This window comes from Hippopotamus amphibius, chromosome 10, assembly GCF_030028045.1.
Source record: "Hippopotamus amphibius kiboko isolate mHipAmp2 chromosome 10, mHipAmp2.hap2, whole genome shotgun sequence".
NCBI classification, from domain to species: domain Eukaryota; kingdom Metazoa; phylum Chordata; class Mammalia; order Artiodactyla; family Hippopotamidae; genus Hippopotamus; species Hippopotamus amphibius.
The window spans coordinates 105250804-105276632 of NC_080195.1; the positions used below are offsets into that span (position 1 = coordinate 105250804).

The window sequence follows — 25829 nt, forward strand, 5'->3', positions numbered from 1 at the left end:
ACTCTATAGCTCTTTAAAATGATGCTTATGTTAAAACTTTCACAAGTATATTAATAAATGAGGAAAAAGTAGTGTACAGAGTAATATGTATAGATGATCCCGTTGAGGGGGAAGGACATTTAAACTCAGAAAAGTGATTAGAAGGATGCTCTTTAATGGTTAACCATTTTTTTCTTGAGTGCGATTTACTGAGGATTTTTATTTTCCTGGTTTAGGCGTATTTGTGATTTTCAAGTTTTCAACTACAAACATGAATTTATTTTGAAACAGAAAAAGAAATCGTTTACAGAAAAAAACAATAATAGTTGTTGGACTTCTAAGAACAACTTCATAATTCATACCGTTACTTCTTCCCAGGATAGGTGGCTTATGCAGAAATCCCACAGCTCAGTCTCAGATCTCTTAAGATTTAAGGTTTTTTTTTTCAACTGATAAATGTGCTCAGCTAAGAACCCTTTATAATAGTGAGGCTCCTAAAGACAGCAAAAATATTCACAACCAACCCTGTGCATCCACAAAGCAATGAAAAATAATAAAAAACAAACTAAGGGGGACTAGGGAGAGAGCCATTAAGAGTTTGGGACTAACAGATACACCCTACTATATATAAAGTAGCTAAACACCAAGGACTTACTGTATAGCACAGGGAACTACACTCACTATCTTGTCTTATAACAACCTATAATGGAAAAGGATCTGAAAAAGAATATATACGTATGTATGTATAACTGAATCACCTCGCTGTGCACTTGAAACTGACACAACATTGTAAATACTTCAATAAAAAAATTTTTTAAATAAACTGGAAGGAAATTCAAAGGATATATCTTTACTCCTAGATAAACTTTTCATGGCTCCTGGGGCAAACTGAGTGATACGACAGAAGAGTTTATCATTACATTTGCAGAAAAATTTACATTTCTGAAAAAAGTCACCCCAGAGACCCTCATATGCAAAAGCTCTCTTCTATCCGGACAAGAATTTTATTTTTCTTTTAAGAAAGTTCATTTTGTACAGTTTCATTTCAAAGCAAGGTAAACTCAAAAAACTTAGAAAGTATCTTGAAATCAGTAGAGAAAAAGAAAAAACTTCCCTATCAGCCAAAAATATCCCCTGTTACCGTCTTGGTGATTCTCCTTCCAATCTTTTTAAATGTTTGCTTATTTGCAGGTTAAGCTTTAATATTTAGGTCTGATTGTACCATATGCTTGTTTTAGCGGGACCAGAGAAGGCATATAATTTAGACTATAAATTATCTAGGTCCCAAAGGCCTTTTGCAGAAGTACCATTTTCCCATCTAACATAACTGGCGTGATGTCCGTGATGGTAACTGACATATATTGTGTGCTGCCTCTAAACGCAGCATTTGTGGAATTGTCACGCCAACCAATGTCAGCCCCCGTATCTCCATTGTCCAGCTGAGGAAACAGGGGGCTGATTTACCCACCGCCCCACCCTCCTCCTCACAGCTGCCACAGACAGAGGGTCTTCTGGACTCTTAACCATAGGAGGTATTTCGTTCAACCTTAAAGACAGCTGGTGAGAACAGTTCTCGTTTACATGGGCTTTGACTTCTGCAGTTGCTTCGTACAGACCTCACAGAAAGACAGTGAAAAAGATGTCCCTCCTGCTACACGAGAGGGACACAGAGTCTCAGTGAGGTGAGCAGATACCAGTTGCTGGGCAAACAGCAGAGAAATTCCCGTGCCCTCCAGGAGATCTCGGTCCGATGAGAGATCCAGGCACAAGAGCCGCTAATGTAAGACAGCGTAACGCACCGCAAGCATCACAGCCGCCCACCGCAGACCCCAGCTCCGAGCCCGGGGCATCCCCCTCTGTGCTCTGGAAGCCACTGCCGTTGCCCCTCAGGCTCGGGATGATAGCATCTCTACTGTTCCTTGCCCTGGGGTCCAGCACCATCCTTTGAGGTGCTCACATCCCGTTCACACCTTTGTAAAGTCTCTTTATCAAGCCTGCTTTAAGTGGTCCAGTTTGATCCCTGGGTGGCCTGCCGGAACCCTGGTGATACTCACTGCTGCTGCTTCTACTCTTTACTCTTCAAAAAGACATCCTTGATGCTCTGGCACTTAAAACATTTTATTCCATCGTCATCGGCTACTTGACTTGCTCTGTTTACTTTTCTTCCATTCGTGAGAACCCACCAAATTAGGTCCAGCAAGATGCATCCTTTAGACTGGAGTATTCAGAAGCAGTCAGAAAAAAGATGGATTTATTCCAAGCCAGAGCGAGTTGCAGAGAACTGATCCACTGACCCACAGGAAGATGACAGCTTCCTGAAGCCCCTGCAGGCAGCTTTTCTCAGCATAGATTGGAACTCACAGATCACACCCTGCCCCCGCCCCCCAAAAAACAACACATTCTAAAGCCAGATATAGGAGATATTTGCATTACCTGGTGTCCATGCCAGTCCGCTAATTCATTCATTAAATACATCGTTGTTGGGTGCCTACACTCCAGTGATCAGGCATCGTGGAATTGGACTTAGCAAAATAAATCAGAGCCTTCATGAATATATTCAGATCAAGTGCTTTTATAATAATGTTCCTTACCATTTGTTGAGATGTACATATCACATACATTTATACATTCAGATATATAACAAAAATATATATGTATATATTCACACATATGCACATATATATACACATACATATATACATATATGTTTATATGTTCCATATATACATGCTCCATATATTTTTATATGTGTGAATATATAATATACACATATTATATAAACAAATATATATAATTTATGTATTTTATATATATACATGTGTGTGTAATTATTTATTTAATGTCCTTTCCTCAAGATCATTGTGTTTCTAGCTTTTTGGTGTTTACCACAGATCCTTCTTTTCTTCCCCACCCCCCTTTTTTTTGGCCACACTGTGCAGTTTGTGGGATCTTAGTTCCCTGACCAGGGATTGAACGCGTGCCCTCAATGGTGGAAGCACTCAGTCCTAACCACTGGACCTCCAGGGAATTTTCAAATAGAGACTTCCTTTTACCTGGACTCTTTCATATATCTTTAATTAACATAAGAGATGCAGGTGGAGCTTCCCTGATGTGGGCTTTCCACCTTTCTCCAGCTGCGCGTCCCTGGGGTACCTCCGGCCGGTTGCGGACAGAAGCACATGCGGTGGGTGGCAGTGAGTCAGAGTGATGCTTGGTGGGCCTGATGGAAGGGCAATGAGGACCAAAGATGCCTTCGCAGAAGACCGATTGGGGCTGAAACCATAGACCAATGAATCTCCGAGAGAAAAGGGTCAGAAAAAGAGAAGCGAGAGCCTCTAAGTAAGAGACGAATTCACAGCCCAAATAACCTAAAAGACTGACACGTGGAGACAAGGGCTAAACACGTGAGTCCAATGGGCTAGCAGAGCATCTGACCCAAACAGCCCTCAAATAACTAAGTGGTAGTTCCTCTTCTGAGAGCAATGACACTCAAACTGTCTTCCAGGGAACCCCAGGTTCTGAGGAGGTACCGCAGGGATTAGCCGCTAGAGGAAGGTGGGAAAGCTCATATCTCATCTTTGTATATCTACACGTATAAAAATATACGAAGCATATATATGTGTGTGTGTGAATATATGTGTATATATAGATGATGTTTCTCTTGCTTCTGGTTGCATTTGAGTCCTTCTTGCACCCCACTTCCGCTGGTCCTTGTGCACCCCTGTTCACCACTGCTGATTTACCCCTTCTCCTCTCTTCCCAAGTAATCCATTTGAAGACTTTCTTCCTCTGAGCAGTTATCCCAACACTTGGTAGTGAGGACGTCTGAAGCCGCTCTCCAGAGCCAAGGGGGAGTTTCAGACGGGATGGAGGTCGTCACCTTACCTTCGTTCCTTTCTTCTGTAATTCTTCGAGCATGTGTTGGACATCAGGCCCCATGGAAGGTGCAGGAGCAGGAGGTCTCCATCTAGTCTGGAGACAGACAAAGGAGCAAATAAGTAGAACGGTGTGATAAGAGCTACACAAGGAGCAGCAGAAGCAGAGCGAAGGAAACCGCTAACTGCAGCTTAAGGGTTGGGAGCTATGGAGACGTGACTGCTGAGCAGACCGAGGGGACAAGGCTATTGTGAGCAGGCAAGAAAGCATCTGCAAAGGTACAGAGACAGGGCGGATCACAGCCTGGCCTTCCGGATGGAGAGGCAGGGCGCTCTGCAGGCCGGGGGCACAGGCTGCGGTGGGAGAATGGCAGCCAAGGAAGCTACAGGGAAGGAGAGGCAGCGAATCACATTGGGTTTTGTGTGTGATTCTGAGTTGGACTTGATCTTATGGGTCGGGCGGCTGGGGGCCAGATCTTAAGCAGAGGAGTGATGTGATTGGGAAGAACATTCTGAGGGCAAAGAGGAGAAGCAGTGGGACAGTGGAAGACAATGAGGGAGGGAGACCTCCTGCAAAAGTGTTAGGTTTGGAGCTGAGGCTGTGGCTGGAAACTGAGGCGGGATGATTCTAGGACCGAGCCTCAGACCAGGAGGATGCTCGGAGGAGGAGGTAGCCAGGGCTTCTGGTTGGGCTGCCTGGAGGATTTCGTAGCATCACAGAGAGTAGGATATGGGAGAAGAGCAGGCTGAGGTCGGGTCTCTCGGGTGTCGGTGGGGCAAGGGGAGTGATGTATGTCACATGTGAGGAATGAGAAGGGGAACAGTGGGGAACAGTGAAGGCAGTCTATGATGGGAGCTGGGAGTGGTTGGGTCCTCAGTTTTCCAACGGTCCAGGGGGGTGTGGGGGTGCAGAAAAAGAGCCCAGGCTGAGGAAGGTGCTCCCGTGGACAGGCAGGCCTGCAGATGGCTCTGGGCTGGAACAGTCAGAGACACATGGTGGGGAAGGGCACCAGGCAGCCACCTCAGCGAGGGACCCTCCAGCAAGAGTGCTCAAGCACCCAGAGCTCTGGAGATGGGCGAGGATTCAGACCACCCCCATCTCTCGGCTAGGACAGTAGAAGGTCCCCGTGATCTGAAGGAAGGGATCCGTTTCAGGGTGTGTGGAGGTTAGAGGCTGGGACATGGGTGGGGGGCATGGAAGACCTTTCCAGAAGCCTGACTGTGAAGGAAAGCGGTAAGGCTGGAGAGAGGTTCTGAGATTGGACTGCAGGGGTTTTGTATTTACAGGGTAGAGGAGTTTGTCATCTCTAGGATGTGAGCAGACAGCACAAGAAAAATCCCTGTGAGGGGAATTCCCTGGTGGTCCAGTGGTTAGGACTTGGTGCTTTCACTGCTGTGGCCCGGGTTCAATCCCTGGTCGGGGAACTAGGATCCCTGCTGCTGGGCCCCTGTGCACTCTCTGAGACGGACTTCATCAGCGTTGGCCCTCGGGCTCTGCAGACATGCACCTGCCACCGGCATCTGCGGATCTGAAAACTCTCTTGAATGGTCCTTCACCTCTGAAATGCAGAATATTTTTTTATTTCGTTTTCTTTTGTTTTAATGAATTTACCATCTCATCCTCCAAACCGCCTACTCCTACTAATCCTCCCTGTCCCTGGCTACGGTGCCACTGTCTCCTCTGTCCCCAGGCTGAAGGTCTGACTCATCCTTGATGGGGCCCTTGCCTGCCTTCCACTGGAGACCTGGAGAGTAGAGCTCAAAAGTTAAAAGGTTAAAACTGCAGACTCGGGGGCCTTGCCCCAATGTTCACATCCAAACTCTAATTCTCTAGCTGTGTGAGATTCTGTAACCTTCTGCTGTATGTGTCCCCATTCAAAAAATTGATATTACTTATTATATATTGATATATATATAAATATATATATCACCCGCTCTCTCTATATATATCTATAAACATGTATGTAATATAAACAACCTATTAGATATTAACTAACCTATTATAGATTATATAAGTAACTTAGGAAACATAATATATCATATCCTATATATAGTCTCTATAAAATATAAGATATACAATAAACAACCTATCTCATGGGTTGTTGGAACACTATATCAGTTCACATACAAGTGCTGAGAACAGAGCCTGGCAGAATGTTAGCTGCTCTCATAGTGAGCTGAACTTTGCAAAGTCTCTAGAATTCTGTCCTTCTCCATTCCCTGCTCTTCAAGCCCTTAACTCCTCCCAATGTGTATTAATAAAATTGCTTCCAAACTAGTCTCCCTGCCTTTGGTTCCTTTTCTCATCCCATACACTGTCCCCAAAGGATAGTAGCATCAGGGCATTTGTTAGGCTCCCTGTTGCTTGCAGAATAAAGTTCAAAGGCTTTAGCTCAGCGTTCAGAGGTGGCTCAGTCCTGCTGCATTTTACTTTTCTGGCTCATTTACTGCGGCTTCCCTGGCCACACCCACTATTCCAGCTCACACTCAGCCCCTAGACTCCTACTAAGTGCTTCTGGCCCACTTGCGTGGTGTTTCTACCTTTCTCTCTTTGCCTGCCTCTCCCCAGTTCATGCTCCTACTCCCATGACCAAGCCCCTCTCCTCCATAAAGCCTGTCTTGACCACTCTGGTACCCAGCAATCTCTCCTGCCTCCGACCCCATCACCTCTTGTCTGGACCAGTCACTGCTGACACTCACTCCATGTTCCACATTATTAGACATCAGTTCACCTGTGTGGGTTTTGTCTCTCCAGTCCCATCCCACATCCTGAGGATGCAAGGCAGGCTTCTTCTGACTTGTTTTTCTGATGGTACATAGAACAGTGCCTCATCCTCCATACGTGTTTAGTTAATATTTACTAATTGTGATGACATTGTGCCAGGGTGCTGAAAAACATGTCCTCTTTTTTATTCATCCATCCATTTGTTACTATTTTTGGAATTATATATTTATATAATTTAAATATAAATTTATATATAAATATATGCAATTTAAATATATATTTATATAATCATTATTTTGGATTTACATAATTTAAATAGCATTTCATATTATTAAAAATAAACAGTGTTTACTATTATTGGATTTCCACATGGACTAGGCTGTGGGAATTAGAAAATGAACAAAATAGAAATAGTCCCTGTCCTCATGGCACTTATGTTCACCTAGGGGAGAGGGGTTCTCAAAATTAACCAATGACTAAACTATTTCAAAGAGGGGTAAGGGTCAGAAAAGAAATAGGAATCTTTATTCAATGTTCTACGTGTTTTGCCTCTTCCGTATGCAGGGCCAGTTACCTGATTGTGGGGGTGGCGCCCAGTGAAAAAATGCAAATACAGGGCTCCTTGTTCAAAAATATATAAGGCTTTCTGGACAATGTCAGCAGAGGATTCGAGTAAGTTGATTCAAGTAAGCCCTTCCAGCTCTGCCTGTATAGTATAGGACTTAGCCCACGTAGGGTGCTTTAACGAGGCAGAAAATAATCAGAGAAGCAACAGCCATGAGATGTGAAATCCAGCTCCATATACTTATTTATAGAAAATAGCAGAAGCCACATGGTGGCCATACATGAAATCTAACATAAAGTTCTTGATGTTTCCTCCTTCTCAGATTGTTTGTCTTACTCGGCTTTGGAAGTATTATCCAGGAGGTGTTACGGGAAGCAGAGATGCAGAATCCTCATTAACAGTCACCATTTCGGAAGCCCCTGTCTGCCGGGAGTGAAAAAATACCTCACCGTCACCTACGCATGTGGTAAGAATACACCCTCCACAAGCTGCTTGGAGACCTCACCTCTTGGGGAGGCAGTGAGCATGTGAACAGAAGGAGTTTTCAAGCAACACACCATCGCATTCACCCTACCCCTGAAACTGTGTTGTCATCCCAGATATTCTCGAGCCCTTTCTCCTCTCCTTTATCCTTGTTTATGACAGTCGTGTCAGATAAGCCATAGAATTTTCTCTGGTCAAAATCTGTTTTAAAAGTGCTCTTAGTAATCGGATTGGCAGCAAGCAGGGTGGGTAGGAAAAGAACAAGCAAATGGGATAAAATGGATGTCACCGAGAAAACTGATTTTAATCTGGGTTCTTAGGAGGCTCTAGAATTTATGGGTACCTCGCTCAAATTCACTGAGTATTGCTTGACTCTTTGTTAATCTGCCATTCCTGCACTTAGGCCCTAAAATGACTAATTCTCTGTGCTGCCAACAGCCATTTTATCAACGTACCCCCGGGGTTAAGCCAACAGATCAAATGCTTACCCTACAACCATTAAATACTTTACATGACAGCATCACTTTGTTATCCTAGTGTCTTCAAATGATAAAATGAAATTCCTGGTTCATTCAATTTCAGTTTTATAAAGCTACCTTTAAAAATCAGGCGTTATGAATGGATAAAGAAGATGTGGCACATATACTCAATGGAATATTACTCAACCATAAAAAGGAATGAAATGGAGCTATATGTAATGAGGTGGATAGACCTAGAGTCTGTCACACAGATTGAAGTAAGCCAGAAAGAGAAAAACAAATATTGTATGCTAACTCATATATACAGAATCTAAAAAAAAAAAAATGGTACTGATGAACCCAGTGACAAGAAAAGAATAAGGATGCAGATGCAGAGAATGGACTGGAGGACATGGGGTTGGGGGGCGGGGGGCGAAGGGGAATCTGGGATGAAGTGAGAGAGTAGCATAGACATATATACACTACCAACTGTAAAATAGATAGCTAGTGGGAAGTTGCTGTATAACAAAGGGAGATCAACTCGACGATGGGTGATGCCTTAGAGGGCCGGGACAGGGAGGGTGGGAGGGAGTCGCGGGAGGGAGAGTATATGGGAATATGTGTATAAATACAGCTGATTCACTTTGGTGTGCCTCAAAAGCTGGTACAAGAATGTAAAGCAATTATATTCCAATAAAGAGCTTAAAAAAAATTAGGCGTTAATTACCCTCTGAGGGTGCCGTGGATTTCTGGTTTGTAATCCTGACACGTGGACTGGGTTTTGGTTTTGTTTGTTTGTTTTGTTTGTTTGTTTGTTTGTTTTTTGAAATAAGTATAGAAGCAAAGGGAAAGCAAAGAACATCATAACTGAAGAACCCAATGCTTGTGCTCGTGGAAACCCCTTTCCGCCGCCAGATACCCCTTGCCTTTTTCTTTTTTTTTTTTTTTTTGGTAAGAGCTTTGTTGAGATGTAAATCACGAACTATACAATTCAGCCATTAACCATACAAATCAGTGGTCTTAGTAGAGTCACAGAATTGTGCAACTCCCACCATAATTAATTTAAGAACATTCTCATCACACACCCCCCCCCCCCCCCCGCAAAGAAACCCTGGACCCTTTATTTATTTATTTATTTGGCCATGCCACGAGGCTAATGGGATTTTAGTTCCCCGACCAGGGATCAGACCCGGGCCCTCAGCAGTGAACGTGCTGAGTCTTAACCACTGGACTGTCAGGAAATCCCCCCCCCCTTTTTTTTTTTACCCTGGCCCCCCTAGCGGTCACCTCCTGATCCACCCCTCACCCCCCAGGCCCACCCCCAGCAACCACCACTTTCTGTCTTTATGGATTTGCCTCTTCTGGGCATTTCATATAAATGGACTTGGACAACATGTGGTACTTTGTGACTGGCTTCTTTACCTAGTATGTTTTCAGGGTTCATCTATGTTGGAGTAGATGTTCATTCCTTTTTATGGCCCGATAATATTTTGTTACATCCCCAGCCTTTTCTATCCTGAGCTAAAACCGTTGTCCTTTGCAATATCAAAGCCGTAATAGGTACAGAAAAGTGACTACATAAATGTATTCCAAAAACAATAGCACCCACATTCACATTCTAGGAAGCATGGTTTTCTTTGCCCTCCAGTCTGTACTCTGGTTCCTGTGTAAAGCAGCTCAGGGTAGCATGGAGCCTATTCTGTCTGAGTTTCCCCAAGAAGCCACACAGATCACTCTGAAGTTCTAGTAACTTCAGGCTTCTCCAGCTGAGGGTGGAAGGGAAAGGCAGGACATTAACCTGGAAATGAGGTGGATTTCCTGGTGTGCCTTCACGGATGAGGTGAGGGCAGTTCCCAGACTGAGGCTCCTCTTAGCTAGGAGAAGGTGGGCTTTCAGGGCCTGGGGGTCACGTGTTCCAAGTTTCCTCTCCCTCATTCACTCGTTCAGCACATTGTGGGCATGTTTTAATTAAAAAAGAAAAGATGACCTGGTCCTTGTCTTCATGGAATTATTGGTGGGGGGAGAGAGACGGGCATTAGACAAATAACTAGAGAAATCTATCGTTACCCACTGTGATAAATGATGCTTCAGAAAAGGGCAGGATGCCGTGCAGAAGGATAACAGTGGAGGGGTCCCTTTTGCTGGTTTGAGGGGGGCAGAGAAGTCTTCCAAAGAGACCTTTCCTCTGGGGTGAATGTGCGCTTGTGCCCTGAGGGGTGGGTGGGCATGGGCTGGCAGGTGCTGAGTGGGAGAGAGGACGGCAGTGGGTGAGGAGGAAGGTGGATGAGGTGGCTCAGGAGGGGCCAGGACCAGATCCTGTAGGGTCCTGGGAGAAGGTGCCAGTGGAGGGTTTTAGGTAGGGGAGTCATTTGGTGATGATTAGACTCTTAAAGGACCACTCTGGCTGTAGGGTGGAGGGTGGGCTAAAGTGGGATGGAATTGGAGACCAGCAGCAGGCAATGACGTAGACCACAGGGCTAGAGGACGTGGTAAAAATTGGGTGGATTTGAGAGGTTTTGGAAAGTAGGAAGACATTCAAGATGCTGGAAAGATCTGGCCTATTTAGAAAGATTGTGATTCAGAGAAGGTGGTTCAGAAGGCGGGAAGGATGTGTCCTTTGTCATAACGGGGGGGGCAGAGGCTCTGGGAATGAATGGAAGGAAGGCTTGGAGTTCCGACCGCATGGCCCCTCTCTTCTCCATCTTCTCAAAGTAAGTGTGAGCCAAAGTGGTCTGCTGTGGGGACTGGGGGGAGGGGAGAGGGGTTTGAGGAGGTGAGAGAAGGGCTGAAGTAAGGGCCGTGGGGGCCAGAGGGCAGGCGGACTTCAGAAAGGGCAGCGGCGACATTGCTGGGTGTGTTGAGTGTCCTGGGAGGTTAGTGGGTTAGTGGTCAAAGTTCTTGGGGACACTGGTCTGCCTGGTGGTGGGTCCCTCCCGCAGGGCCAGCTGCTCGAGGGCCAGCACGAAGAAGGGGGCTCCTCCAGGCTCACTGGGCGATGGGGAAGGGTCTGGACAAGGTGGAAGGATGGCGGGGGGGCATCTGAGTGAGTCCACTTGAGGATGGGAGGCCGAGGTCAGAGAGGGGGCTTTGCATCCTGGTTTCGGATGTGGGACCATGGACAGCGCCCCCTGGTCCTCAGTGAGGTTCCTGGGGACGGAGTTATTCCAGAGGGAGGGGATGACTCACTGTGAGGCAACTTAACGTTCCCACTCCGCCCCCCACAGTCCAAACAGACACTTTCTAAGGCAACTGCTAATCACCTTCTAAATGGTTGACATTTTAAAATTATTCCTCCCCCTGACAGATGGCTCTTCACTGTGAAACCTGAATCATTAAAAAATGATTTGCAATGTCTGCATATTTTTTAGATCACCAAATGGGCATGGAAGGTTTTACATTTAAAAAAAAAAATTAGTTCCACTGATGTGGAAGTTGATACAAAAACAGAGGAGGTCAGGAATTAATTTCTAAGCGAATCTGTCTTACTTGCGACTCTTTGGATATGAGTGAGGAAACCAATTTGAGCTGGTTTAAGCCAAAATGGGGGTTGGTGTTTGGAAGGTAGCCTATGGCTAGAGGACCATCTCCAGAAGCCAGGGCGGAAAGCAAGGCCTCAGGGTGGCGCTGAAGCTGGAAACTCCACAGGGATGGCAGCCATCCCCTGCGTGTCTGTCTGTCTGTCTCTCTTCTGCAGACAGCCTTCCTCTGAGCCTGGGCTGGATGCCGTACAGCCGTCCCCACACCCTGAGTGATTCTTCTGTAAGATTCTTATGTTCTAACAACATGAAGACTGGCAATCTGGCAACTTAATTCCAATTTTCTAACAGAGAGCTATTTCATTGGCTGGGCTGGGGTCCGGTAGCCCCCTCCTGTGATCTGCCTTGGCCAGAGACCGTGTGATATGATTATAAACATGGCTGCCAGAGGGGGGCCCAGCCAACCCCCCACTCAAATCAAGATGCTCGTACCGGGGACTTCCCTGGCAGTCCAGTGGTTAAGACATTGCGCTCCCGATGCAGGAGGCCCAGGTTCGATCCCTGGTCAGGGAACTAGATCCCATATGAGGCAACCAAGATCCCACATGCCTCAACTAAGACCCAGCGCAGCCAAATATAAAATAAAATAAAATAAAAATCAACTGTTAAAAAAAAAAAAAAAAGATGCTCTTACCTAAGAGGCTCACGGAAGATCCACCCCAGTAGACATCTATTCCACGACGTGGCTTCTAACCGTGATGTCCAACCAGGCTTTGCTGCTGTCCAGCAATCTTGCTGTGCCCACCAAGGAGATACCCCACCCCCTGGGTTGGAGGGAGGGTGCACCGGTGCTGTGAGCCGTGTGGTCCCTGCCCTCGTGAGCTATAGGATGGAATGTGGTGATTCCAGGCCCCGGTGACTCGGGGGACCAGGAGGGCTTCCCGGGGGGGTGGCGTCTGAGGCACGTGAGACCAGGTGTGTGAGGGGTCAGCAGGTGAGGGGCAGGCAGAGGCTGGGAGGTGAGCATAGGAGCAGGACAGGGGGGCCTTGGGGGATGGGAGGCTAAGGACCGGCTTGTACCTAAGGGCAGCAGGGGGCCCTTGGAGGGTTTTCTCTGGGGACATAACTTGCATTTTAAAACATTTACTTATTTATTTATTCATCTATTTATTTTTGGCTACGTCGGGTCTTGGTTGTTGCACGCAGGATCTTCGTTGTGGCACGCGGACTTCTCTCTAGGTGAGGCGCAGGGGCTCAGTAGCTGCAGTGCTCGGGCTCAGTCGCCCCTCTGCACGTGGGATCCTAGTTCCTCGACCAGGGATCAAACCCAAGTCCTCCGCACTGAAAGGCGGACTCCTAACCGCTGGACCACCAGGGAAGTCCCCAGTAATTTACACTTTGATAGGAACACTCGGCCCTATTTTATAGCGCCATTTAATCCTGCCTTTCCCTCCCTCACTGCTCTTAGGCTGGGTGGAGAATTTCAGCATCTTGGTGTACCCTCAGGGGAATGATTCAGGCTGCGGGCCTTTTGCTTTTTGAACTGTAGGCAGTGCCCCTGGCTGGTGTCAAACCCCTTGCAGCGTGGAGCACTTGGTCACTGACGGGGCTGGGTCATGCATCGCGGGAGCGCTCATCTTTAATGCACGGCTGGATACGGTCCTCCCTCTCAATTTTTATCCAAGTTTTATTATTACCCACGCTTCTTGGACAGGATAGAGTTCAGACTTTCCTCCTATTAGGAGGAGGCAGACCTGGAGAATTCGGCCTGCTCTCCCCCGCACCCCCACGGGGAGGGCCTCTCCCCAGGCCGACAGCCACTGGTCCTTGAGGGTCCCCAAGACAGAGGCGCAGCCAGCTTCCCCTCAGTGACAATTCCTGAGAGGGACAGGAAACATGTGGACCTCAGCTGGGGGCCTGCAGCTCCTCCCAGGAGATGGTGCCAGGATTTGGGGGCAGGAGGGATGGTGGTACTGTAACAAAAGTGGGGTCCGGCTGCGCGCTGCTCAAAAGCCAATAAAGAGGCCAGATTGGTGGAAAGGAAAGTTTGCTTTGTTTTGGATGCCAGCAGCTGGCGGGGGCTGGGAGGAGAGTAGGGGCATCGTCCAAAGGCCGATTCCCCCCACGGACAATCAGTGGACAAGAGCTTTTATAGACGGAGGGAGGGGGCTACATACAGACACAGCACAGTCAGCCCTGAGCGTCGTCTTGAAATTGGCCATTGGTTGTCTGACCAGCGCCGTCTTGATTGTTTTAAGTGCAGTTAATCCTCAGTTCCAGCGTCGGTTTGTTCCCATTTCCTTGAGGCCAGTTCTTGGAACGGCGGTAGCTTGTGTCCTGGCTACGGTCTGGTCGTCATGTAGTTAACGTCTTCCACCTGCTGCGGGTTTCAGTCTCTACAAGACAGCACACAGGATGTGGCTCAGAATGTTATCTATTCTGATAAGGACTAAAGGCCCTTGACTGGGCTTAATGACTTAAACGGTTATTATGCGGTCCCCTTTGTTTTCCTTTGTTTCTGCATTTTCTCACTTCTCTGATTAAACTTATTCTTCAGCTAAAGTTTTTCCACAGACAAAAGGCAGGCAGAGGACAATGGGGGACAAGGACCACAGGGTCCTGCTCTGTTTCAGTACCAGGATTGTGTGTAAAAGGGATGGGTGCCAAGATCTGGGGACAAGAGGGATGGTGGTCCCAGAATTTGGGGTACGCCCTTCTGTAGGTGCCAGAATTGGGGATAGGAGGAACAGCTGGTGCAGGTTTGGGACAGGCAGGGTGGGGGGATGACAGGATTCGGAGGGACTCATGAAATCTGAGCACCTGCTGAGAGGGAGGAAAAGTAAAGCAGAGATCTTTCTTGTCTCTGATGTGAAAAATTATTGGGGGCTCTAATTTCAACCTGTGGAGGCTTCTTTCTCAAAGTCAGCCCTGATCCAGGCTTGACACGGATTTATTTAGGCAAAAAAAAAATTCAGGAAGAGGGCCTGCCTAAATTTAGCAAACCATTGGAACCCACTGGAATCATCATCTCTGGTTTCACTTGACAGACTTGAGAGGGACACTCTGAGTGGGAATCACTTTGCCATTTTTATAATCCTTTAAAATAATCCTTTAACCGGTTCCCAAAGGCTGAACATCCCAGAGTCACAGAAAAGAGCAAGGGCGTGTGTGAGACCAGGAGTTGAAGTTTTGCCCTTTACGAGGGGAGCCTCAGTTTTCCCATCACAGGAATGGGAATGACACGCATCTTCACTAAGAGGACCGCACAACAGGCACTGTTTAAATGCTGAGCACAGGGTGGGAGCCACATGAAAGTGGTTTGCTGGCGTTTTCACAAACAGACCTCAAGTGCAGAGGGGTGGGTTTCGGGGTGGTAGTAAATCACACCCAGTCTCCGTGTTCATTCTATATCAGTTTGAAACAGAAGATAAGAGAATCTGACAGGTGCATTGACACCTGTTGTTACCGTAAAGGTCCTAAAAGAGTCTCCCACTACAAGAGCCATTTTCACCTAGTAAATCAGCAAGTTCCCTGACGGGAGCCTGTAGCACACCAGGCAATTTAATGTTTTATTTTGCAAAGCTCATTCCTCCCCGAGCCATTCCTCCTTCTCACAGTGGAAAGCCTCTGGCACTTGCAGGGAGCCCAGCCCTCCTCCGGCTGTATCTTGACTACAAGCCAAGAGGCAGACGTGAGAAAGGAGCACTACTCCTGCAGAGAGAACTTACTCCTGCCAAGGAACCAGGACACAGAAGTGATGGAGAGGCTGTTTCATCAGAGAGCATCTGGGGCAGCTCAGCCCCGCTGTCTGGGGCACCGCTGGGGTCCCAGGACCAGCTATGTGCCTGCCCCCTGGTCAGCCAAGGGGCATTCCTAGGGGGAGGGGTAGACAGCTTCCACCGCCTCCGCCACCGTCACCGTGCCGCCCTGGGAAGTGACCCTCGCTGCTGATGGTCACAAAGGCGCCAGGGCCTCCAGCACATGGAACGTTCACAATCGAGGAACGTCCTCTGCTTGTTGATCCTGGGACATCCCCAGAAGACTTTTGTTAAGCACTTTGAGAAAGGAAATGAGGTTTTCTTGCTGCTGAAGATGACTTACCAGCTCTTTTCCAAAAAAATCAGTCCCGTTGAACTTGCCCAGTTTGTATTGGCTACATTTGTATTTCCTGTTGCCACTTCTCCCAGATACCAGCTACGCCGAAGAACAAACAAAAATAAACAGATTTCTGCAGCAAAAACATTTGGTTTCCTCTCCCTTCTCCCAGCCGGCTGCAGTGTGCTGGGTCTGCAGGAGTCTTGCTTTTTTGCCCTCCTGCTTGACTCCTGCTACCATCTTGTCCACTTTGCCTGGAGGGTCTTGAGATCCGGATGCTTTATTCTTAGGGTCAGTTCGGCAGAATCTTTAACCATCTTCCAAAGGAGTCTGTTACGCTGCCCTCTCTCTTCCTCTTTCTGTCTTCCTTTCTCACCATACTGAGAGCTGCATTCTAGCATGGAGGCTTAGAATTCTCTGCAGGATTTTTTTTTTTTTTTCTTTTTTTGGCTGCATTGGGTCTTCAGTCCTGTGCACAGGCTTTCTGTAGTTATAGCGAGCAGGGCCTACTCTTCCTCGTGGTGCATGGGCTTCTCATTGTGGTGGCTTCTCTTGTTGCAGAGCACGGGCTCTAGAGCGCAGGCTCAGTAGTTGTGGTGCACGGGCTTAGTTGCTCCGTGGCATGTGGGATCTTCCTGGACCAGGGATCAAACCCATGTCCCCTACATAGGCAGGCGGATTCTTAACTACTGTGCCACCAGGGAAGTTCCTGTCCACAGGCTTATTAAGGAATCAGTGAGTTAAAGAGTGTGGACAAAAAGCAGAATCGCAGCTTGGAGGGGTCAGTGGTGGGTTTTGAGCTGGTTCCATTCATTTAGTTTCACTGTATCTCAGGGGAGTTGACGTTCAGTTAACAGCATTATTGAGGTGTGATTTACATACCTTAAAATTCACCCGTTTTAAGGAGAAACAATTCAGTGATTTCTAGCGATTTACAGAGCTGTGCAGCCTTCAGCGTACTCCGATTTTAAAACATCTCCATGATCCCCAAAGTTCCTTCATGCCCATTTGCAGTCAGTCCTCACCCCTACCCCGTCCTTGGTAACCACTAGTTTACCTTCTGTCTCTATAAATTTACCTTTTTCTGGAGATTTCATATGAATGGAATCATACCATGTGTGGTCTTCTCTATGCCTGGCTTCTTTCACTGAACAACATGTTTTTGAGGTTCATCTATGCTGTAGCAGGTGTCAGTGCAGTCGGCCCTCTGTATCTGTGCATTCGACATCCGTGGATTCAACCAACCACGGATTGAAAATATTTGAAAAAAAATTCCAGAAGTTTCCAAAAGGCAGACCTTGAATTTGCCACACACTGAAAACTATTTACATAGCATTTACATTGTGTTTACAACTCTTTACATTGTATTAAGTATTGTAAGTAATCTAGAGATGATTTAAAGTATACAGAAGGGCTAACGCGTATATATGGAATCTAAAAAAATGGTACTGATGAACCTAGTGGCAGAACAGGAATTAAGATACAGACATAGAGAACAGACTTGAGGACACAGTGGGGGAAGGGGAGGCTGGGATGAAGCGATAGAGTAGCATTGACGTATATAAGCTACCAGATAAAAATGAATGACTTGTGGGAAGCTGCTGCAGAGCACAGGGAGATCAGTTTGGTGCTTTGTGATGACCTAGAGGTGTGGGATAAGGAGGGTGGGAGGGAGGCTCAAGAGGGAGGGGATATGGGGATATATGTATACATATAGCTGATTCACTTTATTGTACAGCAGAAACTAACACAATACTGTAAAGCAACTATACCCCAATAAAGATCAGGGAAAAAATTTAAAAAGTAAAGTATACGGGATGTGCACAGGTTATAAGCAAATCATGTGCCATTTTTTATAAGGACCTGAGCATCTGGATTTTGGTTTCCAAGGTGCATCCTGGAACCCATCCCCCCAGGATACTGAGGCGTGATTGTACCTCATTCCTTGTTATTGCTAAATATTATTCTATTGGATAGATATGCCATATCTTGTTTTTTTTGTTCTCCATGTTGTTGAGATTTTTAAATTCTGCAAGTTAGGCCTAAAGTTTAGCCTTTCTGGGACATCTGATGATCATGCAGGTACCATTGATATAAGTATGTGAGTGTACCAGACAGGCAGAGTGAGTGATTTACGTCCCGATTTGAAAATTGATCTTTTTTTTTTTATCTTACCTACATTGCATTTTAAAGATATACAAGGCTGAGTCAAAAATTATCTGCACTCTTGCTGTAGAATTTATTTTAATTAACTTTTAGAAAAGACAAATGCATCATTTTTCGACATAATCCCCTTGCTTTTCAATGCTCTTTGTCCATCTGTCAACAAGCTTTTGAATTCCCTCATTAAAAAATGTTTTAGGCTGAGCTGCAAGCCATGAGTGCACTGCTGTCTTCACTTCATCAGAAGTGAATCTTTGTCCTCATAGGGCTGCTCTCAGGGGACCAAACAGGTGAAAGTCCGACGGAGCAAGATCAGGACTGTAGGGAGGATGCTTTAACACCTCAAAACAAAGTAATCCACAGCAGACTTAGGTTCTGAAAAGTTTGTGCGAAATGGGTACCAAAACAACTCATGGAAGAGCATAGGCAGAAGCATTTGGATATCTGCAAACAAAATTTGGACCGATACTCTGAGGAAGGTGAAAGTTTCTTAAAGAGAATGATGACTGGTGACGAGACATGGATTCATCACTACGAGCCTGAGAGTAAACGGCAGAGTATGGAACGGAAACATCAACAATCACCAACCAAGAAAAGATTCAGAAGTCAACCGTTAGCTGGAAAATTGATGCTTACAGTTTTCTGGGCTTCTCAAGGGCCAGTACTGGAATATTATCAGGAAAAAGTTTCAGCAGTCAACAGTGCTTGTTACAGCGAGATGCCTATTGAAGAGCTGAAGCCTAAACTTCGGATTAAATGCGGAGGACTGCTATCCCAGGGTGTTGTGATCTTGCACGATAGTGTGCGTCCACACACTTCTGCCCACACTGTCGACACTCTGCAAAAACTTCGTTTTGAGGTGTTAAAGCATCCTCCCTATAGTCCTGATCTTGCTCCATCGGACTTTCACCTGTTTGGTCCCCTGAAAGCAGCCCTACAAGGATGAAGCTTCACGTCTGATGAAGAAGTGAAGACAGCAGTGCACTCACGGCTTGCGGCTCAGCCTGAAATATCTTTTAATGAGAGAATATGAAAGCTTGTTGACAGATGGACAGAGTGCATCGAAAAGCAAGGAGATTATGTCGAAAAATACTGTATTTGTCTTTTCTAAAAGTTAACTAAAGGCTACAGCCAGGGTGCGGATAATTTCTGACTCACCCTCTTATCACATGTACAGAGTATTGAAACTATTTCTTTCTGGTTTTTTAGTTCCCAAGAATATACTCACAGCGATTGATCCAGCCGTTGCTAATCTGAAACCTTCTGTGAAGCAGAAAGACGGTGACCATGGTAATGTTTATGACTTACTGTGAGCATTTCTCTTTGAGTGAAGGTGAACAGCCCCGTGGCCACCGGTGGGGGCACACCAGTTAGGATGGCAGGTGTGTGAGATGCCACCTCTGAGAATGGCAGCACTGTGGCAGATGGTTGCAAATCGTGACCCACATTTTGTGTTTTAAATTATAAGTAGGATAACTCCCCCTTCCATTCCCTCTCTTATTTGCTAAAAGAAAAATCACCTTGAAAAAGAGATCTGCTCAGAAGTAAACCTGGGGTTCCTCGTTTATCTGATGAGCTTGTTGGAAAGATGATCCCATAGGGAACCTGGGCGGGCCAGACCCAGGCTGGACCTGCAGGCCTCCATCCACATGCATCCTTTTTCCTGAGGGTATCACCGGACTTTTGTAAACAAGGAGGTGAACATTTTTGCTTTCCTATCAAATCTAGAATGGAATTCAGACCTTTGGGGCTCCTGATAGAAATTACAGAGGCCCCCAAGACAATCTATTGATATATAAGATATTGCATTTCATGGGTTGAGAGCTGGTCTTATGTTACTTCAATTACATTTGTGAAATCTTTCCCCTCCTAAGTATAAAAGTAAAGTATGCTTGATATGGAACAAACGGGAAAGCACCAAGAAATAGAACTCACCCCTAGTCTCAAAGCTAAGAAATAACTATTGTTAATATTCCTATGTTCTTCTAGTTCAACCCTCCAGCTCTCCACCAGGCTCTGCCTCCTCCCACTTCCCCCGCTCTTTCTAAAAGGGCTCCCATCCAGGTCCCATGAATATCCTGATCCCCCTGCAGTGGAGGCCTGAGAGCCGTGTCTGACATTCCCAGGGGTCCCCAGAGCCCTTAGGCTACCCCATCAGGGGCTCCCTAAGATCCATCACAGCAACTTAACTGGGCGTCTGAAGCCAGATCTGCCCTGCATTTTACTGTCATTTCCAAAAATGTAGCCCAACAGAACCTTCCTCCATAATTCAAGGCCTTCTTATCTGTGATCAACAGAGCAGACAGCAGCTCTATGGCTAAGTGGGACATTATTAAATCTCTCAGAGGCATGATGAATGCCATTACCTTTAAAATGGGAAAATAAATGTGTTCCCTTCTGCAGCAGAGTGGATGAATGAAGTTGGAACCACCACATTTTAGAATTTCTAAATCCCCTTTATTACTTGATATTTTCAGAGACTGCTTACTGAATGCTCTTCCTGGCCTAGTTTTCCCTAATTTTGTCAGAGGCCCACTTATTGCATTTCTATGACTTTTTATTTATTATGGCACTCCCGGATTAGGAACAAAATGCATACTGTGAAGAGTTGCGATTAATCGGTCTTGCATTTTTTACGAAACAGGTGTAAACTTTGACCCAGGGGAGCCAAGAGTTCTGAGGAAAGACGGAGCGATTGTCAGCCACTCTCTGGCAGCATTTGCTTACCTTCGAGGTAGGTCAGTGAATTGAAAGCTTCCTAGAACGCTGATGGATTTCCCAAATTCTTACTCATAAATGCTGTTTAATCACAATGCTTGGATGGCGAAAGAAAACAGACTTTAAGTTTGACAGCAACTGCAATCTTCTACAATCCAGAAACACAGAGGCCTGAATTTAGGTACGGTTCCCACAGGTGATCAACAAGAGAAGCGCATAGGGAGGTAGCAAAGGCTAAAGTCACACGATGTAGCCGTTGGGCTCCATGGGAATTTTCCACTTTGCAAAGTAGGAAGCTGAGGAATGCATTTTCCAGCTCTAGGATTTGGGAAGGGCATAGGATTATTGAATTCCACCCTTGGCTGGAAGAAAATTAAGCCAAAAGATGACTTAGTGAACAAAACAGCTCATGCTCTATGAAGACAGAGCCCCTTTCTGAGTCACCTGCGCTACTTCTCACGGTTGCCAAGGTTTGCCTTGACAATCTTCCCCTCAAGGATCAATCAGACTCAGCCCTCCTTAATTAGCACAGCCCAAATTGTTCATCAGCGAGGGCATGGTGCATGCCATCTTTCCTCACCAGCCTCTCTGCTCACCTCTGGAGAGACCGTGTTTTAGAATGTCAACTCATCAAGTTTCGGCAATGCCTGCGTGACTCTATTCAGGGAGCCAAAACCTCTGAGGACTTTTGTAAAGTACATGGTAATATAAGGCATTACAGCATTGCTTATCCGAGCCCTGCCAGAGCTGGGGCTGTTTGGAGTAAGCCTTTCTCAGAGGAAAATAAAGGCTTAAGGAAACATCTCAACACAGGAGATAGAACAGTCTTGGGACCTTCTTCCCCATGTCCTCCCTGTGTGGTGGTTGTGTGATTGTTGAGAATCTTCTCTTTTCTAACCACCCTCCCATTTCTGTTCCTTGCTGTTCCGGATAATTGTCAAAGGTGAGAGAGGTAGGGTTTTTTATTGTTGGAAGTATCCCATATTTTCAAAGTCCCCGGAGAGCCCCTGGAGGAAAGGCATCATGAAAACACTTCACACGAAGGAGCAACGAAGAGGCTGCTTACGTGCTGCGGCTGCTCTGGGCCATGTCAGTTCCTCTCAGCAACTATCTTGGTCGGCTCAGGTGGCCATAACAAGATACCATGGGCTGGGAGGCTTAAACACTAGAAATGTATCTTCTTCCAGGCCGGAAGGCCGTGATCAGGATGCCAGCAAGCTTGGTTTCTGGTGAGGGCTCTCCTCACGGCTTGTAGACAATTGCTTTCCCCCATGTCTTCAGACAGCAGGGAGAGAGAGAGAGCGAGTGAGCTTGGTATCTCTTCTTCCTTTTTTCCCTAATTGAAGTATAGTTGATTTACAATGTTAATTTCTGCTGTACAGCAAAGTGCTTTAATTATACATATGCATATATTCTTTTTCACATGCTTTTCCATTATGGTTTATCGCAGGCTATTGAATAGTTCTCTGTGCTGTGCAGTAGGACCTTATTGTTTATCCATTCTATATATAATAGTTGGCATCTGCTCATCCCAAACTCCCACTCCATCCCTTCCCCACTCCCCCCTCCCCCTCCCCCTTGGCAACCACGAGTCTGTTCTCTCTGTCTGTGAGTCTATTTCTGTTTCATAGATGTGTTCATGTGTCATATTTTAGCTTCCACTTGGTGTCTCTTCTTATAAGGACACGGATCCTGTTGGATCAAGGCCCCACCTGTATGACCCCATTGAACCTTAATTACCTCCTTACAGGTTCTATCTCCAAATATAGCCACATTGGGGGTTAAGACTTCAACGTGTGAATTTGGGGGAACACAATACAGTGCCTAGCAGGGACCCTGAGAGAGGGACTCTTATCGCCTATACTGCACACAGAGAAGCCAAGGCTCAGAGGAGTTAAGCCTTGTGCCTGAGGACACCACAGGTGGCCAGCGGCAGGGCAGGATTCAGACTTGGCAGATACAAAACCTGCTCTCCAGCTTCTCCAAGAGAGAAGTATGCCCTTCAGAGTTTTAAAGGATGGAAACCTCATGACCTCGAGTAATCTGAATAGCTTTCCTCCATCCCTGTCTATCCTTCTACATGCTCATCACTCCCAGAAGTCACTGGAGAGATTTATTTGTTAAGCACTCATCTCTCTGCTAGACATTATGTGTCTCAAGTGCAGATGTTTGTCATCTTGGTCCTTGTCATATCCTAGTGGCTGGGACAGGGCTGGCACAGAGTGGATGCACAGTAAGTAGTTAATAAGTGACCAGATGATGAGTCCTTCTCTGGTGTCATGAGCTATCCCGCACCTAACCATCACCCTGTATTTGCTGTTTGTAAGTATTCAATTTTTAAGGAATGTAAGGACTTGGTGGGCTGTTATTTGGCTTTATCGAGGGATGTTTAGGCACATTCATCTCAGCAAGCTGCGACCAAGCCAAAATTTCATGTCAGAGAGAAAGAGGTTCTGAGTGTGTGGTGTCAGGTGTTAGTGAAATGAAGTTGCTATGGAAGTTCATTCGTCAAATCACAGAGGCTCACAGAGTCTTAGGGGAACAGGGGCCTCTGCACTTGTTGGTGAATTTCCTGGGCATGTCACTCTCTGGGTGGTCACTCTGGACGTCGTCCCCAGCCCACTACATCCTCCTCACTGGGCAGGCCAGTGCACTGCAGTGAAGGGCAGGACGTCAGGCTGAGCTGTTTCAACATGAGCATCAAACCAGGAGAGGACACCCTCATCATCACTAGAAAGTGGTGCCCCAGCCAACTCTCAGTGGCATCCTCATCCTCATTGCAGGGATGGGATCTGAAGGCTGGACCGGGGTCCCTGGGCATCCACCGAGGGGAGGAGACCCTCCTACAGGAGAGGCCCCAACAGAAGCCGCCAGGAGTGAGCTGGGAAGATTCTGGCAATGTCAGCCAAATAGACAACAGATTGAGCAAATCCAAAAGGACATGTCCCCAGGTCAGACTGTAGGTAGCTTTGCCACGTTAGTGCAGCCAAGCATACAGAGGACCAGCAGACTAGAACCCAGAATCAAGGGGCTTGTCCCGGGATGTTGGGACACAGAGCCTGGTGGAATGGACACAAAAGTATCCAAGCATCCCTGATGAACAATTTCTTTTGGGTCCATTTAAATGGTCTGTGAGACATCTTCTTAGGAGTGCTTGAATTTACCCTCCTCTCAATAATATAGAAACCCCTTGAATTCATTCTAGAATTTAGATCATGAATCTGAAGAAGCTCATAGAAAAATTTTGGAATTAGGGAAATGGAAAGGGGTGTGTGTGTGTATGTGTGTGTGTCTGTGTGTGTGTGTGTGCCTGTGTGTGTGTTGGAGGTTCGCAGAATATTTAAACAGCCTTGCTCAGAACTTGGTGTCTTCCACTCCCCCTAGTTAGTGTTGTATCACGTGTCCTTTGTGACCTAATATTTCTGCCCCTGCCTTGGGCTTGGACCTGTGTGTGTCTTCGGCCTCTGGCAGAGTTTGCCTTGGACTTCCGGGGTACGTGGGGTAACTGGGGCCGTGGGTGAGAAAGCAGTGCTTCTCCTGAGTTAGGAGGGCATCCTTGTTTCATATGAAAGGAACGCCAGGCTATCAGACAAACCCACATTGAAAGAGAAGTATCATAACACATTCCAAAGTTGGAGTTACATGATCCCCTGTCAGGGAGGACGATGGGAGATCAGCACCGCCTTGTCATGTAGGTGTGGATCCTGAAGTGTTCCCACGGCCGCTAATCTTTGGTTCCGTGACAGAAGCGATTATCACGTCCCTAAGTGCTGTCAGACCAGGCCCAATACACTTTGCGCTTTCATCCGATAGTAGCAGGGCCCCACGGGGTGGGACCCTCACCCCAGCCCTTCGGTGTCTTATTTGGATGCAGTAAGTTTGAGCTGGAACTTGTGTTGGCTGCAGACCAGAGATCTAAAGGTTGGGGGCCTTAAAAGCCACGGGCCACCATGGTGAGACTCCCGAGGGCTTGCTGCCACTGGTGAAATTAAAAGCATTCACTTGAGCCTATGAGGAGCTAAGGCTAAAATGAGAATAAGACCAACGATAGCACAGTGTGAAGATTCTGTTTAACAAGGAGACTAATGCCTTTAACAGAATATATTCAATATAATAGGAAAAGGGTCACAGAAGCCTAAAGTGGTCCAATTGATTTTAGAAAACAGATGGCGTTCCCTGAGTGTAAAGCCTGGGGCTTTGGAGGGAACCCTGGCCTGAGCTTGGGGTCCCAGACAAGCGGTGGCTTTGGACAAGTGAAAGGGCTGTGACAGGAGGAGTTGGGCCAGCTCACCACCAGGGCTTCATCTAACTAAGATCTGGTGGTTCTGTGACTCAGACTAGTTGGTTCAGGTGACTGGGAAGTCTTATTTCTAAAAGGCTTTCCAAGAGTTGCAATATTCTCCACCTTTGATTATTGGATCTTAGCAGATTTGGTGTAAACATGGCCTGAAGAGTGATCACTTGGCAGGAGGTACACTTGAGCCAAGAGGCACCTAGGGTCTGATGAGTGAGAAAGCTCCTGGCAATAGAATCCAGACTCTCACTCCCCAGGAGCCAGAGGGAGAGAGGAAGAAAGGCACTAACATCATGGAGCCCCCAGCCCACAGGGCACCAAGCCTAGTGCTGTAGACCGATGACCCCTCCCTTCAGGCACTCAGCAGAGAGCCATGTCACACCTGCTTTGGGCCTGGCACTGGGGATTTGGTGAAGAACAAGGCAGTTCTGCCCCAGCCCTCATGAAGTTTGCATTCTATGGGGCAAAAAAGGACAAAACATGCTGAGTGACTTAGTGACATTCCAGAGGCTATGTGACCTAATGACAGGGAGACCTGGTCCAGACTGGGGGTGGGGACACATAGGGCTGGATGAAGAGGGGAGAAGGAACATTCCAGGCAGAAGGAACAGCACATGCAACAGCACCAAGATGCGAAGCCGTCTTCCCCCTGTGAGGGATGGAGAGAGGCCAGTGGGCAGGAAAGCACAAAGCAGGGGGATAAATCTTTGGAGTTGAACTTGGGGAGGGTGGTTGGACAGACCAGGTCCCGGCCAGCTTCACAGGCAGTGGTCAGGGTTTGACTTTTACCTTATGGGAGGAGGGGGACCATTTATAGGTTTTAAGTAGGGCAGTGATGTGATCTGATGTGCATTTTTTTAATTAATTAATTAATTTATTTTACTGGCTGTGTTGGGTCTTTTTTGCTGTGCGCGGGCTTTCCTTTAGTTGCGGTGAGGGAGTGGAGGCTACTCTTCGTTGTGGTGCGCGGGCTCCTCATTGCCGTGGCTTCTCTTGTT

At 46.7% G+C, this 25829-nt stretch overlaps 1 protein-coding gene across 3 annotated transcripts in view; it reads left to right on the forward strand.

The window, feature by feature from the left end:
- Nucleotides 1–25829, forward strand: part of EVA1C (eva-1 homolog C) — an 89008-nt gene that overhangs the window by 57703 nt on the left and 5476 nt on the right. For all 3 annotated transcript variants that reach the window (XM_057697706.1, XM_057697707.1, XM_057697708.1), the window contains exons 5-7: nucleotides 7467–7610; nucleotides 19029–19109; nucleotides 20464–20553. In XM_057697706.1, the coding sequence (XP_057553689.1) occupies nucleotides 7467–7610; nucleotides 19029–19109; nucleotides 20464–20553 (315 nt within the window). The remainder of the gene's footprint in view (nucleotides 1–7466; nucleotides 7611–19028; nucleotides 19110–20463; nucleotides 20554–25829) is intronic.